The sequence below is a fragment of the Monodelphis domestica genome, chromosome 5, assembly GCF_027887165.1.
Source record: "Monodelphis domestica isolate mMonDom1 chromosome 5, mMonDom1.pri, whole genome shotgun sequence".
In the NCBI taxonomy this organism is placed as follows: domain Eukaryota; kingdom Metazoa; phylum Chordata; class Mammalia; order Didelphimorphia; family Didelphidae; genus Monodelphis; species Monodelphis domestica.
In genome coordinates, this window is record NC_077231.1 from 214,740,975 (window position 1) to 214,759,152 (window position 18,178).

The 18,178-nt window shown below is 35.4% G+C and overlaps 1 protein-coding gene across 1 annotated transcript in view; it reads right to left on the bottom strand.

Annotated features, from left to right (window-relative positions):
• KDM7A (lysine demethylase 7A) overlaps positions 1–18,178 on the bottom strand; it is a 113,048-nt gene that overhangs the window by 77,068 nt on the left and 17,802 nt on the right. The window contains exons 2-3 of the mRNA XM_001367912.4: positions 13,776–13,861; positions 1,587–1,704 (exon numbers count right to left, since the gene is read on the bottom strand). Of these exons, the coding sequence (XP_001367949.2) occupies positions 1,587–1,704; positions 13,776–13,861 (204 nt within the window). The remainder of the gene's footprint in view (positions 1–1,586; positions 1,705–13,775; positions 13,862–18,178) is intronic.

Genomic DNA, 18,178 nt, shown 5'->3' on the forward strand with positions numbered 1-18,178 from the left:
AGAATATCCATTACTAAATGGAAAGTCCCACTCCTGTACCCTCAAAGGACAAACAGGTAGACCTGAAGTCGAAGGAAGGGTGGCTTTTTTGCACAGAAGGTTCTCCACATGCCAACTGGGACATTAGTCTGACAGCAAGAGGTGACAGATGCATGGTGCTGATTGATATAAATGCAAGTGGTTGCTTTGGGGACCACAGAAGATGCCAGGCCTAGCGCCAGGGAACCTTTCCTCAGGAGACACAATGCACCTAACAGGAGATGGAAGGCTCAGGTCACTAGTACCCTAATGTCCGAGGTCTTCTCATAGGAGGATGCACTTATTAAGATTCTGAAGGGATACTGGTTTGTTTCTTCTCAGCCTATTAAAATGTTACCACTGCAACTAGTGCAGAGAATAGAATGCTGCAGGACTTGGAGTCAGATGTGAATATGAAATATGCCTCAGACAGATAGTGTGGTCCTAGGCAAGTCTGTTAACCTTTCTTAGACTGATTTTCTTCTTCTATAAAATTAGAATAGCATGTCCTTTCCAGGGTTTCTGTGAAAATAAAATGATATATGTAAAGCACTTCTTTAAGGGGATCTATAAATCTCTAGTATTTTTTTATGCTTGGTGTTTTGATTTATGTCTCACATACTTAATTCCTATAAAAATCTTCACTTCCCTAGCCCCACCCATCTGGGCCCTAGTCCCCTTGGATTTTTGATGTTGAGAACACTAGGTCTTCAGGGTTTTCTATGGCATCTCAGGACAAAGTGCTCTGGTTTAGGGGCACCAAGCCCAGGATACCCAAGTCCAAGTGTTGCTGTACCGTTCTATTTGCTGTCACTCCCCTGAACTTCTTCAGTTTCTTCCAAGTGGTTTGCCTGCTCTGGCTGCCTCTGGCCACAGTTTTCTTTATAGGTCATATGTACCTCCTGACTATCATTATGGTGGAAGAGTTGGCTGATTTGCCTGAACTGGTTCTGACTTTGTGGGTAGCTTCTTTGCCTATTACCTACTGCCTTCTGACTGACCTCATACAGTTCTGGGGTGGAAAAAACCACTTACTTGATCTTAATCAAAATTATTTCGTCGGGTGTGAATTTCAGGTTTTTATTGGAGTAATCATGTTGGAGCTGGGCTGTCTAACTCTGCTGAACCAGACATCTTGGACAAAAGTCTCTTAATCATGATTTTATTAACATAACCAAAGCTCAAAGCCTCAAGAAACTCTAAACCATCTGGCTGGGTTTAAAAAATCCACAGAGTCACACAGAACATTATCTAGAAGAAAGTTTATTATTATTCTTTAATATTACCAGCAGAGCCAAGCCTGATGAGTCCAGGTACCTCTAAGATTTCTTAATAATACACAGAAGAGAACTAAATAAAGGAAAATAGGGAAAGGGAAATTAACTCCAAAAAAGGATGATGCAATAAAAAAACAAAAGAGAGAGAAAGATGCAATTGGTGAAGAAATGAAAAGTATTAACCAAGAACAACTTAAATGTAGCCTACCTTGATCCATAGTTAAGGGAACTGAAAGAAAAACACAGAATCCAAACAATCCTTGACATTTTTTGTTCAGAACAAATGCATACCTTGGGAAAACTCGAGCACGTAATTCCTTAACAAAAGTTCGTGTCCCAGCTTGTACTGGTTTAGAACCATCATCATTTTCTGTGTAGTCATGTCTGTGCCAGTTCCTCCTCTTTTTCACTAAAATTTTTAAAAATAAAAATGTTTTTTGATAATTGAGATTCAAATAATAAACATATGTAATAAATAGATCTTCTAATCATTCATGACTTGCCATGGCCAACAACTCATCAACTAATGGCAAGGCTACTAGAAATGTGCCTCTTGGTACTTTAAGCTAGTCCTTACCTAAAAAAGTCTATCCCTAAGTTCTTATCTTTTAAAATTTGTAGAACTGAATTTGAGCTTGAGTTCCAGTACAATTACAATTCTGATTATGTACTGGCACACAGTAGATAACTAATCAATACTTTTTGATGAAACCATAAAATTAAAAAAAAAATCTAAGTACAATGAAAACCATCTTCTATAAATCTCACTTTGTAAAAGATGACAAAAATGCTAAGTCTGAAATGTAAATTTTGTTTGATGATATCATCCTGGGCACTTCAGTTTTCTTACCAATTTCATTTTGAACGCTAACATTTTAAAACTGAATTTGAAGATGAAAAAAATGACATCAAAATAGATGATTCCTTAGACCAATACTTACCTTTAAAAAGATTACTAAAATTAATGTTGTTATCCTGGTTGGCCGAAAGGCGCCAGATTATATCATAAAATCATTTTTAGTATATTTCCTAATCTCCATTAGACCACCAAAGTGAAGCCCAAAAAATATTTGCTAGAAAGAAAGGACATAGTGATAAACAATGGCTACCCCTGGAGTGTTGTTGCTGTTTAGTTATGTCTGATTCTTCATGACAACATTATATATGCCATTCATGTCTTTGGGATTTTCTCAGCAAAGATACTGAAGTGCTTTGCTGTTTCCTTTTCCAGTGGATTAAAGAAGTTAAGTGGCTTGACCACAGTCACACAGCTAGTAAGTATCTGAGGCCAGATTTGAATTTGGGTCTTCCTGACTCCAGGCCTAGAGTTCTATCCACTTAGTCCCCTAGTAGAAAGGTAGACAACATTCACAATAACCTAAAATACCCTTATGTATTAAATGTACAAAGATTAGCGGGATCAACAGGGAAGGAACGGTCAAAACAGAAAGTCTTCATTAAATATATATGTTCCAACAAAAAAAAAGTAAAAAGGAAAATTACTCAAAGAAAAAGGTGGTGCCAGACATGAGATTTATAACAAGAAGTAAAAAGCTTATGCAATCAGAGCAAAAAAGTAAGTATGGCTTGAGTACAAAATTTAAGATAGCTAATAATGGCAGAAAATCCTACTCTTAATTATAGAAGGCAGGGTTAAGCCTATTTTATCACAGCAGGAAAAAATATTCACTCAGATAACTACTTTTTAACATCTATAGAAAATAGCTCCATAGGCTCTGAAAAACATCTGGTTTCCCCCTTCTTGAAACAGTTTTACTACCCTTTAAATTAGATATTTGGCATCCTACCTTCTAAGGAGCTTCTACATTATTTAATTTTAGTAACTACACACACACATGTAATAAATAGCTACTAAGTACAATGCACTGTGCTGGGTGCTGAGGATACAAAGGCTTTAAAACAGACAGTTCTTGTCCTCAAGTTGCTTAAATTATATAGGTAAAAGGGGATATAGTCATGTTTGAAGATAAAGACAAGGTAATCTGAGATGGGTGAGTGAGTCATAGAAGGTGTCTAAGAGATGTTGGTACGGAGAAGGTACATTCTAAGCATCAAGGCTATTCAAAGGTAAGGAGATGAAACTTCAAATTCAAATTCTAGTGAACATCTAGAAGACCAATTAATCTCAAATGTACAATACATGAAAGAAAGTTAATATTCAATAAGGCTGGAAAGGTAGGTGGGAGTCAAAGTGTAAAGAGTTCTAAAAAACACTAATCTAAGGAATTAATATCCTACTGGCAATCAAAGCCACTAAGCAATAATGCTTTGTTTCTGGTTAAGAAATAAAAATGATTAATCAATGGAACAGACAGGTAGAAGATCTAGAAATAGAGGAGCCTAGAATCTGACAAACCCAGAGACCCCTGCTCCTGAGGTTAGAACCTTCTACTCAACAAAAACTATTGGGAAAACTGCAAAACAGTCTGGCACTACAAATGGGCCAACATCTCATACAATATGAAACTCCAAACAAGAATATGACTAAAGACATATATGATGTCACTGTAAACAAATTAGAGGAGTAAGGAAGAAATTATGTATTAGATCTATGGATAAAGAAGATCACAGAAGGCAATAATTTCTTTAGTCTGTAAAACTAGTACAGGTAATGTAATGTGAAAGGATAGGCACAGTTTAATAACATTTGGGAATAATGGCTTTCCATGAGACCTGGACCCACGCACAGCTTCACTAACAGGGCATTAATGTACTTATTTTCCAACTCCATCCCCATTCCCCAGCATTTACTTTCCTTTTTTCTCAACTTTGCCAATTTGATGAATATGAAGTGGTACCTCAGAGTTGTTTTAATTTACATTTCTTAAATTATTAGTGATTTAGAGCATTTTTTCATATAGCTATTGATAGCTTATTTTTCTCTAAAAACTTCCTGTTCATATTCTGACCATTTATCAACTGGTGTATGACATATAAAATATGTAGGGATACACTTACCAAAACAAAACCAGAAACTACATGAACACAATTCCAAAACACTTTTCACACAAATAGTAGAAAGCCTAGAAGCCTAAACCATACATAGGCATATGAAAAAAATGCTTGAAATCAATACTGATTAGAGAAATACAAACCAAAACAATTCTGAGATATCAGTTCACATCCCTCAGATTGGATAAGATGACAAAAGTCTAAAATAATGCATGTTGGAGGGAATATGAGGAAATGGGAACATTAATACACTATTAGTGGAACAGTGAACTGATCCAACCATTTTTAGAACAATTTGGAATTATGGTCAAAGACTTCTAAAACTCTGTATATGCCCTTAGATCCATAATTGCTGGATTTGTTTCCCAGGGAGATCAGGGAAAAAAGAAAAGAACCCATATGTTCCAAAAAATTTATGGCAATTCTCTTGGTGGTGGTAAAGAACTGGAAATTGAAGGGATGCCCATCAATTGCAGAAAGGCTAAACAAACTGTGGTATGTGATTGTGATGGAATACTACTGCACTATAAGAACTGCAGGCTAATTTTAATAGAATTTGGAAAGAACTACATGGCATAATGAACAGTAAAATGAGTAGAACCAAGAGAACATCAAACACAGCTACAGATTTAATTCTTGAAGAATTGTGAATATTCACCTTCAGAGAATGAACTGAAAAATGGAAACATGAAGGATATTATATATGTATATAACAATATATATGTATGTTTGCCTTCTATAATGCTGGGAGAAGAGGGAAGGGATGACATACTAGAAATAAATTCTATTAATAAAAAAAAATTTTTAAAGACTAGTAGAAGCCTCATATAATATCAGCATTCTAATAGTATTTTTTTAAAAAAGATAAGTCTTAATTTCTAGGGAAAATCTAGAAGTCATTAAAGGAACTCTGAAGTTTCCTGAAGATAATCTAGCCTCATCTTCTGTTTAATTCTGGGCCCAACTCATCCATTTGTACTGTCTGGTCCAGATATATTGATTGATAAACTTTATAAGATCTATTCAAATATATCATAATCTGGGTAATAGTCATTCTTCATCCACTTGATTTTTTCCTCAATGAATGGTTAAGCCAAATTATTTTGAATTATACAAATATCTTTTGGGTGATATTTAGGGGGATTGATGAAATGAGCATCTTACTATCTACAAAGAGGATCACAGATTCAGAGCTAGATGAGTCCTCAGAGGTCATCAAGTCCAATACTCTCATTTTATTGATGGTAGAAACTGAAGGAAAGAGTGGTTTAAATGACTTGCCCAAGGTCACATTGCTACTAAGAATCCCAGACAGGAAAATCAGGTCTTTCTGACTCCAAGCCTAGCACCCTAACTACTATACATACTGCCTCTCAGATGAGGAAATCTCACTGCAGGGGAGGAGGGTGGTGGTACTGTGACACAGTGAGAGAAGCAAGGAGGCTGGATTATAAAGAACCTCTACATCCACAAGGAATCCTTCTTTAGCTCCAACTCTGCTGGATTGGATCATGACAGTGGCAAAAGCTTTTGGAAAGCATACTTCTCCCTGCTTTATGTTCTGCCTTATGTTTACAACAGAGGGTGGAATAAGATTATATCATGTTACATCTTTCAAGGACTCTTGAACTATTCTGATGTACAAATGGGGGGTACGTTGTTGGAAGAGAGAGCCTTTAAAGTAGTGGATTACTCTCCCAATTAAAATACTTAAAAATATATATATAACCAAACAATAAGCACAAGGGACATTTGTATTCTCAACATCTTTTAGTCAACTGAGTGGTGGTAAAGATGTGGTCTTTTGCAGAATATGAGGGCCTAGCTGCTCCTTACTAATACCCTTAGTAAGAATGTCCTCTGTGTGTGTGAAGATGTTTCTCATAAAAGCACTTTATATGCATGATAAAATGAGTATATAAATCAGTAGTTATTGATATTCTCTCAGTTGCCTTTTTCAGTATAAGGTTTGCAATTTACTAATAATTTAAAATGAGTTATTAATCTTACTCCTAAGAATTAACAAATTACAACAGAATTTCCTATAACTTTCAAAATAATACAATCAATCTTTCCTTAATCCTATTAGATACTACATAAAGATAAAAATATGGAAAGTGGAAATGGAGTCATTGAGGAAGCTCTGTAGTTCTTGTTCAGTATTGTCTTCTAAAAAGAGGAGCACTTGGAGACAACACTATTTTATTGGGGATTTCTCTTATTTTAGGACCTTATACAGATCTTCCATGAAACTGATTTATTAAATGCTGACCTTGAAAAGGATCACTGCACAAATTACAGGTGATCATAGTTTAATAAAGCATAGGGGTCCAGCTTTGGTTGCTGTATGGCATATGCTCCAAAGCAGACTTCTGATGGGCTACAACGTGAATAAGGCACCATGTTGCCCACTAGCACCTAAAGATTGTCATGGTCCTGTGAATATCAATAAGAAAATTCTAGATACAATAATGATGTAGCAACACCAAGAAAAAAAGAAAAAGTTCTGAAAGGAGGAAACTAAAATCCCTTAATGGTAGAGACTAACAGCAGCAAAACAGGAAAAGATAAGGTCTATGTAAAGGAAATACTGCTATATCTTGGGATTTCTGAACTGTTGCAAACGCTCATATAAATGACTAGAGAATGATATATCATTATGGAAAGGAAGAAGTTGGGGAAAAGGGAAGAACTGAGGAGCCAGCATGGATACCAAAAAGCTCTAGAAATTTTAAAGTTCCCTTCAGGTCCTTAATATTTAAATTCTTTTTAGGCTGAGTTAAATTTTTTCTTTGACTTATGTTAAGAGTAAAAGAACATGGTGTTGTTGCTGTTGTCCTGTAATTGATTATTTCAAATAGATTTTATTGCTCTCCTTTGTTTTCACATTACCTACATTTTAATCAACTAACATGTATTTATTAATAAACACATGCTATGTGTCCTGAAGTATTATTGTAGGTGATACAAAGAATGAACCAACCTCTACTTTCAATGTGGTTATAGTGTTCACAGTCAGCTTATATTGGAGGAGACATATAAAAATATAGATGGTACAAATATAAAGTTAATACATACAAATACATACTCATACTATAGCAGAGTATATAAGACAGTTTAGGAAGGAGAGCATTAGCAAATGGTGGGAATCAGAAAAGGCTTTATATAAAAAGTCATACCTGAGCTGCATTTAAAAGGAAGAGAGGGTGGCTCAGTAAATGGAGAGCTAGGCCTAGAGCCTGGAAGTCCAATTCAAATCTGGCCTCTGACACTTCCTAGCTGGGTGATCCTGGGCAAGTCACAACTCCCATTGCCTAGCCCTTACTGCTCTTCAGCCTTGGAACTAATGCTTGTAAAAGGAAGAGAGTTGTTCTTTGAGACAGTTAAGAAAAGAGTATAATCCAGGCATGGGGGCCAGCCAGGGAAGCCAGGGAAAAAGCCCAGAGACAGGAGACATAATATCAAACAGTAAAAGGGTCACTCTGACTGGCTCACAAATTAGGGTGTGAAGGAGGAAGAGGAACAATGTCCAATGGGCTGGAAAGGTAGTTTGGAACAACTTGTGTAGGGCTTTTAATGCTAAAACAAAGTTTATACTTTATTCTAGAGGCAATGGGGAGTCACCGGGGTTGGGCTAATAAAGGAATGACTTGATCCTGTTTGTGTTAAAGGAAAATTGCTTTGGCAATATTACATAGAAAGAGCTGGAGTGGGAGACCCGAGGCAAGGAGACCAATCAGGAGGCAGCTGCAATAACAGATGAAAACTGACAAGGACCAAAGCTAAAATGGTAGCCATGAGAGTAGAGAAGGGGTTAGACACAAGAGATATGGTCCAAGTAGAAATGATATTAATTTGGCAGCTGACTGGATATGTGATTTGAGAGGGAGAGAAGAGTTGAGAATGATACCAAGATCATGAACCTGAGACACAAAAGATGGCAGGGCCTTTGAGAAAGAGAGGGAACTTTGGAAAAGGAAAAGGTTTGAGGGGAAGATATTGGGTTCAATTTTAGACATGTTGAGTTTCAGATGTCTTTGGAACATAAATTTTGAAATGTCCAATAAGTAAATGGTGATACAGGACTGAACCTCAGGAGAGCTACTAGGCCAGATCTAGATCCGGAAGTCACCTACATGGAAACAATTGCAAAACCTGTAGAACTGAGGAGGTTACAAAGAGAATATCAAGAAGAAAAAGAGAAGGTCCAACATAAAACTTTGGGAAACATTCATAATTAGTACATATAACTGGATTATGAGCCAGAAAAGAAGACTGAAGAGTGGTTAGATAACCAGGAAGTGAACCAGGAGAGTGGTGTCATTAAAACCCAGAGGAAGAGTATCCAGGGTGAAAGGGTAGGAAATAGTGTCAACAATAGCAGAGGAGGTTGCTCAGTGGAGAGATCAGAGAACCAGGTCCAGAGTCAGGAGGACCTAGATTCAAATCTGACCTCAAACACTTCCTAGACCTGTGATAACCTCAATTGCTTAACCCTTGTCAGAATTGATACTGACAGAAGGTATGGGTTAAAAAAAAAAAAGAATAGCAGATAAGATTAAAAGGATTAAGACTGAGAAAAGACATTAGATTTGGCATTAGTCCATAGTCAACATACATTTATTAAGCATCTGCTTAATAGAGAGGAGAGCCAGGCACTCTGCAAAGTCACACACACACACACACACACACACACACACACACACACACACACACACACACAGTTCATGCTCTCAAGACATTTACAATCTTTTTCCTATTTTTTTTTTAAATAAACAAAATTTATCCACAAGTATCACAGGTCCTCCTTGCCTCCCTAAATAACACAAGGCATCATCCAGGATACAAACATGTTCATACAAATTATAGCTTTCCTGTTTTCACCTTTCAGTTCACTCTTGAGGTGAATATTCAGAATTCTTCAAGAATTAAATCTGTAGGGGGCAGCTGGGTGGCTCAGTGGATTGAGAGCCAGGCATAGAGTTGGGAGGTCCTGGGTTTAAATCTGGCCTCAGACACTTCCTAGCTATGTGACCCTGTCATTTAACTCCCATTGCCTAGCCCTTCCTGCTCTTCTGCCTTAGAACCAATACACAATATTGATCTAAGATGGAAGGTAAGGCGTTAAAAAAAGGAGAGAGTGGAGAATACACAGGGACAAGGATTCTTGAGCAGAGGACAGTACAATAGAAGTTAAAGAGCTCATTATAGGGTTGAGGTTGGAGAAGGAGAGTAAAATCAGACTTAAAGTCCTGAAAGTGGAGTGAATTGAGGTATTAAAGAACAGGTGCTGGAGTAGAAGATAAATAGGTGTAAGATAAACAGCTGAGGAGGTTGAGAGGAAGGCATGGAGAGAGCACTGGCAGAAGAAGCTCCACAAGCACTGAAGCCCCTACAGGAGAGCTGGGGAAAAGAGAAGAGCACAGTGAGCCAGGCACTGAACTCTCTAAAAAAGGAGGGTAAATGATTGAGATACTAAGACTACCATAATTTATGGTAGGTAGAAAATTTTGAATCCATAGACTTGAAAAAAGAAGATTATTAATCAAAGGGAACAATGGAAAAAGCTAGAAGTGCCAATGAGGAACAAGGACTATTTAGACTCCATCTCCAGGATCAGTATAACCTACCTGTATCTCAATCCCCTTCCAAAAGTCTTCCCTTATAACAAAGAATTGTTTAAAGAAAAGAAGGAAAAAATTCCATAAAATTGATCAACACAACAAAAAATGTCTAACAAGGAGCAAAACTTCATCTCATCCTGCAGATCTGTAACTTTAGAATGTTGCCTGGGAATAAGAGACATCAAAATCAGAACTTGACACCCTGGTTTTCTTGATTCACTCTCTGTTACATTATGATGATGCCTCTCTATTTCTTTTAACACTACTCCCAAAGGACAAAAACTATGAAAATAACTTCACCTTATTTTTCTCTTCATATAAATAAAAACAATCAACTCAATTTCTGGGTTAGTTTGCTATTTTTCTTTAAAAGGCATTGAAATTGTCCTCAAGACTTAAGTGCCTCATAAAAAGAATTAAGGGGCTTACCATCACTGACCAGTCCTGGTCACATAAGTACAAAAAGAGCTAGAGGCCCTTTGGGCAACTTCAACTCTTCCTTTAAGCTCCTGACCTTAGACTATCATGGGAGGCATAAGAGGTAAGAAATCTGTACTCAAAGAAGTAAGGCTACATCCTCATGTTTTTTTTAAGCCCTTACCTTCCAACTTAGATCAATAGTGTATATTGGTAAGAGTGGTAATGGCTAGCTAGGCAATGGTAATTAAATTATTTGCCCAGGGTCACACAGCCCAGAAGTTTCTGAGGTCAAATTTGAACCCAAGACCTCCCATTTCTAGGCCTTGCTTTCAATCCATTAAGCCACCTAGCTGCTCCCCTGAAAAGATGTTTCCTTAATATTCTGTAACCCCCAGTACTGAGGGTGGACCCCAGTAAAATCAAAGCCATGGTCTGGCCAGAATCAGTCACATAGCACTCCTCACATGAGGCCCCCCAAACCTCTCCTTTCCACCTACCCTCTGCTGTACTTGGTAGTAACTGGCTGTTCTTGACAAACTTACTGAAGCAAATATTTCCCTGAGATTTTGGACTGGATGGTTACATATTTACCTGTGATTTATTATCTTATTGAAAACGCTGTCTAAGCTTCGGTGAGGTAAACGAAATAATTATACCAAGTGATTTACAATCATCACTAACCATTGTCCATGTAAAAAGATTACCTAATCCTTTAGCTTATGTAACATTGCCCTACATAACAGTAGCTGTGATGAATAAACTTGCCACTTGCTTGCCATGAGCCCTCCTGAATCCGTGTGCATTCCCCTTACCTTAAATCTTGGAATCAATACTGTGTCTTGGTTCTAAGGCAGAAGAATGATAAGGGATAGGCAATAGTGACTTGCCCAGGGTCACACAGCTAGGAAGTGTCTGAGGCCAGATTTGAACCCAGGACCTCCCGTCTCTGGGCCTGTCTCAATCCATTGAGCCACCCAGCTGCCCCCACAATATTCTTTTCAATAATTTCTTTCTTTTCACTGCTATAGTTACATAAGCATTTTTGTTAATAACTGCTAAATATTCTCCAAAAGGCTTATTTTATTTCTATCTTAATCAAAGGCCTGGCCTACATCACACATCACGTGTATAAAGAGTTAACTTCCAGCTTTTATCTTTGAAGAGATGTGTGTGCACAAGTCTCTACATACATATTGTATAATTTAGTGATTAGAGAACACAAATGCTGAAAATGTATTGCCATACTCAGAAAACTTTTTTCTTTGTAGATAATTTCTAAAAAGCTGACCAAATTTAAGTAGTTTTATTTTTTCGCAACCCAACATATTCTGTAAATATTCCCAATGAACCTTTGAAGTAGACAAAACACAACTTCTAACCACCCAAAAGGTGTCACAAAACCCCCAAAGAACAGGTGAACTATTCTGAAATGTTCCACCAGACAAGTGATGAGAAAACAGGGCAGCATATTTATGGCTAACAACGAAAAGAATTGTGAAAGTAGCTCAAAGTGACAATTGACATCAGAGAGAGGAGACAGAAGAACTCTAATCATAAAATCACCACATTCTGGATCCATTTAGCATAGAGATAAACCGCTGATGTATACATAATTCATATACACACATATATATACACATACATACATACATACCTCAGTACAGTTGTATTTCAATTCATAAGCATCTGGAGTGAGAGCTACTTTTAACAAAATTGGCATAGAGATGGAGCAGGGTGAGAAATATTCTGTTCTCCTGAGCACTAAATAATGCTACAGTAGTACTTTTTTAAAAGTAGATGTAGACTTAAAAATAAAACTGACAACAATTTAAGTTTGTCCTGCCCTCCTGTGAGCCTTATCTACCCAGCCAGGACATACCAAAATTTTACTTCCCTTGTTGTTTGAGTCACAAAGAGTTGGATAAGACTGAAAACAACAAGTGAAGTAAAATTAGGGTTCTCTTGGCAAAGATTCTGGAGTGATTTGCTATCTCCTTCACCAGCTCATTTTACAGACGAGGAAACTGAGGCAAATAGGGTTAAGTAACTTAATATGTGGCCAGGGTCACACAGGTAATTTAAGTGTCTAAGGCCAGAGTTGATCGCAGGGAAGACTCATCTTCCTGACTTCAAGGACAAGATTCTAATCTTGCTAACTAGGTCTCCACAAAGACTGGTCATCATATAGCAAATGGTTAGCATTAGTATTGTTGGGCAAAAGAGTATCCTGAGAGATGCAGAGTAGTGCTTGTGTGAGTCTTGAGAGTAATGAAGCCAAACCAAGCTCATGAGAAGAGGAGAGCTGGGAAAAGAATAACATCCTATACTATAGCCCTCTATTTTAGCTTTTCCATCACTTCTATTTAAGAAAACAAAATTTCTGACATCAAAGTTATTACCAAAACACAGTCTCTTCACTTATAAGAGTATTATAGTTTACTCTGAGTGCATCATGGTATTACATTAGTTTAATAACTTCTCATCACATCAATTGAATCATCAAGAAAATGCCAAATTAGATTTAATACACAGGTATTTTCTAACACACAAATAAGCTTTGTTCCACAAGTTTGATTCTAAATCGTCTGTTCATCCTCTGCACACATTTCTACAGCAACAATATTATACCTAGTAGATAATTTCTTCAAGCTAGCTAACTACCCATATTTAATCATTACTATCACATTGGTTCACAAAGGCATGATTTTTATTACCTAAAAAAAAAATTTATATAGAATAGTCCAACCTTCTAAAAAATGCAATTAATACCACATAAATGTAGCAAAGGCACATATAAAGCACTAGAGAACAGAATTTTTAAAAATGCAAAGGATACTAAATTATATAGTCAGAAAAATACTATAGATTCCTTTTTAAATCTAACCATGGACCAAAACAAATTCCAGTATTAGCAGTCTACAATTCTCAGTCTAGAGTTTTTTGGCAAAATGAAAAATGATGATCACAATTCTGAGTATCTTATAGTCTAAATTTGTAAGCAAAAAAAGACATGAAATAATTCTAAAATGTTCATCAGTACACATTCTTGATGAACGGTAACTTAATAGTTTATTTTCTGCAAAAAACATAAAGCTGCACACCAAAATAGTAAGTTTGTTTTAAAGGAGTATAACCTAGTTTTATTGAGAAAACAAAAACATTACACATTCTGTGGATTATCACAAATGTTTCCAAAAAAGGATATTTTTAATTTGTAAAAAGATTAACTAGTTGGATTGAGTAACCAGAATCAGAACATATTTTCACTTTGTTTTGACAATTCTTGATAATTTTAATACCCAAACTTACTGATCTGGAAATGGTTTAATAATAGTTTTATAACTCATTCCTAATGTCCCCTACAAAACATTTTTTTGAAATAGTACATGACAATGACATAACCAGTTAGCATGGGATATTATATATGCTGCACTGATATTTACTTTGCACATTTCATACTTACTTAAGGAAGATCCATGGAGAACTGCACAGTTAGGACAGTGATACAGGTCAATATCAACAGCATGATGTTCTTCTACTCTAACACAGCTAAGACAGAAAAAAAAAACAAAATTTAGAATCAGAAATAAAAAGAAAGCTATACCAAACACTGTATTTTTTGCAAGGCTTAACCTTATAAATTTAAAACTAAAACTGCCAACAATTCTAGTTGTGTGTGCATGTGTGTGTGTGTGCACACACACATATTTACTCACACTGCCAGCACATGTTAAAATTGTATTTCACTTGCCTAATGAACTACGACGCAAACTTGGAAAGAAACTTCAAAAGATCAGGAGCAATTTAAATGAATTCCACACTATTGAAAGCTAGCAGGAATGTCAAAACTATTTTGTTTTAAGCCACAATGACTCTCAAATCACTGACACTGTGTAAATTAAAAAATATGGCTCTAACATTCTCATAGCAAAAAAGACAAGCCACAGCAACTGTTTCAGATGTTATAACTACAGTGAACCCATTAGTCTAGTATCCGAGATGATAAAATTCAAAATTGAGAGGAGGGCTACACCCTATTCATAAAAGGTTAAGCCCAGTTACCTAGATATAGAAGAATACTATAACTCTACTCATTTTCATACCATTTAGTAAAATTATGCTTCATTTAAGAGCTGGTTTAAATAAGCCATTCAACTCTAAAGCTCTTTAAATCTGTTTCCAAGCCCAATATTTTAATAACCACTCAGAAGTGAGTGACTTATTTCCTTGAGTGCATTGATATCAATGACAATAATCTACCTTTCTGATTATTAGGATCAGTACTCGCAACAATTAATTTTTAGTTAGGATAACTTTAAAATGCTGAAATATGTAAATTAAACATTACTAAAAAATTGCTTAACATTTTAAATCAGGCAAAATTTAATCAGAAAGTAAGATGTAGTGACACTTTGATGGAAATAAACATAGGAAAAATAAAGACCAAATTTGTAAAGCAATGATTATTAAAGATTAATTCTAGATTGCTTCATTTTTTGGCTTTAGATTTCAATACCTAGCACATTACCTGGCACATACTAGGCACTAATCTATAATTAACACAAGATTCTTGAGCTGAATGTTAAATCACACAATAAGAGCTACATCCCTGAACAACCTGCAGCGATCTACGAGGAAAAAAAAACCAAACTATCCTCAAGCAGAGGACAAACTGAGGGAGTAAAAACACCAAGGAAAAGCAACTGCTTGACTACAGAGGTTGAGGGGACATGATCGAGGAGAGACACTAAATGAGCAGCCTAATGCAAATACCAACAACAAGGAAATGGGTTCAGAGTAAGGACACATGTGATACCCAGACGGAATCGCGCATCGGCTAGGGAAGGGGTGGTGGGGGGTTGGGGGGGAGGAAAAGAAAATGATCTGTTTCCAATGAACAATGTATGAAAATGACCAAATAAAATGTTTTTAAAACTTAAAAAAAAAAAGGGCTACAAAACTTCACAACTTTTGTCTCAATGATTCCATTACTATGGATGTACTCTAATCATATCAAAAACTTATTTAGGTTTTTTAAATGATCAGTGCAGTGTTACTCATAAAAAATGGAAACCAGAAATACCTAACATTTCCTGTAACTGACCAAATTTGATATGTAAATAAAATGGCACATTATTATACCAAAAGAAATTACAAATGAAAAGTTCAAATATGAAGAAATAGAGGAAGGCCAGAAATGATGCTGAGTAAAGAAAATATAAATAGAGCAATATAAATTAATTATGACTTAATATAAATAATAACAGAAGAAAAATGTAGAGAATTTTTTGACACTTTCAGCTACAGTCAACTGGTATTACAACAACAAATATAAAATAACTAAAGTTTGCCATTTCATGTAGATTACTTCTTGGTCCTCAATTCAGACACTACTTCTTTCTTTCATTAAGGAGCTTTTTGTTTAAGCTATTAAGTTTAGAATAATTTTTTTTTAATGCATAAAGAAAAAGCATGTCATTGTCTAGTGGAAATTTCAAGATTAGGAATGTAAATACCTAAATGAAAATGGAATTTATAATTTTTTTTAAAAAGAAATTGACTAAATCAAAATGCAATTTCAATTGTTCCTTAGTATAGCAGAGTGACTAAACACAGTATTCCTAAAAGCTAAATACTTAAATTCAGAAATCCTCAGGTCCTCATAGGACTTAGTAGATGCTTTTTCAAATGTAGTCAGTGTGGAAAAATACTTTGTACTGTAACCAATTTAATAATAATCTTCTTAAACTTATCTAGGAAAGTGGGCCAACGAATATGTGGGCCTGGTGATGTGTCCATATTTACAACTTTTTAATTTGATAGCTCCCGCCAGAGCCTATGCTCTACTGGCATCTCTTTCAAAAACCAAGAATCACCTTTAAACTGTAATAAGGCATCAAAGTAGGATGATAATAAAAGTGAAAGTCCCTAAAAATAGAAAAATATGTTACTTATAGAGCAGAATAGCTAATAAAGACTATCTCCACATGCCACACACACCTCCTACCCCAATATTTCCTAACAGTTCAGTAAAATCAACTTAAAGTTTGTTTGATGTACATCCAATAATCAAGTTATTCCTTTCAACTTTCTATAGAGGAAGAAGTATGTTTTTCATTATCTGTTTACCTATACTAAGATTTGTCATTCCAATGAATTAGAAGTTCAACTGCCTTTTACATTTACCTTATTGGAATGATTTAGTTCTGCTTACTTCATTCTGCAAATATTTCCATGTACCTCAGAATTCTTCATAATTATTTCTAAAAATACAAGAGTATTCCATTACATTCCTATACCACAACTTGTTATACACTCTCTATCAATGGATACCCACTCTGATGATAATTTTTTGCTACCATAAAAAGTGCAGATACTATTATTTTGTGATATGTAGAATTCTGTGTCATATCTTTAGAATATATGCCCATCACTGAGAATACTGGATAAAAGGGGAACCTATCATCAATTTAGAATATATATCCCAGTGGACAAAGACTTCTTAAATATTTCTGAGGATGATGATGATTTTGTAAAAATATCAAGATAAAATAAAAAAGAACATTTGAGTTAATTTAAAAACAGAAAATATGGTCCAACGTGAAGACAAATAGTTATAAAACCTATAAAATCTACTCATGTTGCAGCTTTTTTTTTTAAAGAAGAAACAAGAACACAAAGAATAAAGAGCGACACAAACTTGATAGTAAAACCTATGGCATAGAATAACAACTTCCTCTGAGAGTACATTAAAAGTGTTTTCAAGAAATGGTTATAAGATATTAAAGTAACTAAACCATAGTATAATTCATATTTCTATATAATTTCAAGGTTTATTAAGTACTTTCCTCACAAGAATAATACAAATTAGGTGGTTAAAAGTATTACTTTCATTTTATGAACAAGTTACGGCGCAGAGAAATGAAATGACTTGTCTAAGGTCAAATAGCTAATACATGTTATAACAGTTTTTTTAACTCAAAGATCTTGATTCCAGTCCAGTATTCTTTCCACTACATTATACTATTTATTTAATGTAAATATTTAAGTTCAAATCTATAGACCTTATAGAATACTGTCAATTTCTTCCTCAATTACCACATCTGAATCAGTTAACACCTATCAAATATTCCTTATTTGTTTGTAATCTATATTTTTTATAACAAATTCATCTCAATCTCAGTGGCCTCCAAAGTGGCCATTCCTACTTTCTCACAAAACTCACAAAGCACTTTATTTCTAAATATGTCTTATCCAAGGGCAGGCTGGAGTCAGTTCAAATGGTTTTTTAGTATGACCATTTACAGCTTGGGAATTTTCAAACCTTCCAAATCAGAGCTGATTTATTGTTTTTTCAACTGTCTAGACCTTAAAAAGTGATGGAGAAAATGTTAATAATGCAAATTAAATCTAAAAGTATGTTGTCCATAGATTTTGTTTTTAATTCTAAAACACTGTATTGGTTCCAAGACAGAAGAGCAGTAAGGACTAGGCAATGGGGGTTAAGTGACTTGTCCAGGGTCACACAGCTAGGAAGTGTCTGAGGCCACATTTGAATCCAGGACCTCCTGTTTCTGGGCCTGACTCTCAATCCACTAAGCCACCCTGCTGCCCCCTGCATAGCTTTTTTCCCCCCCAGAGTCTAAGTTGTTAATCATTTAATAGCATACCACTGTGGGTCTTCATCCTCTTCCAGACTCTGTCTTAGCAAACTTTGTCCTCCTTCCTAATTCTCTACCACTTTATAATTCTGCTAGGCATGTAATATCATTTAAGAAAATAAATATAATCCTTAAGATTATATTTGTTGTTACAAACTTAAAGATCCAAAATTCAAAGGCAGAACTAGAAATGATGTTAGCTGTG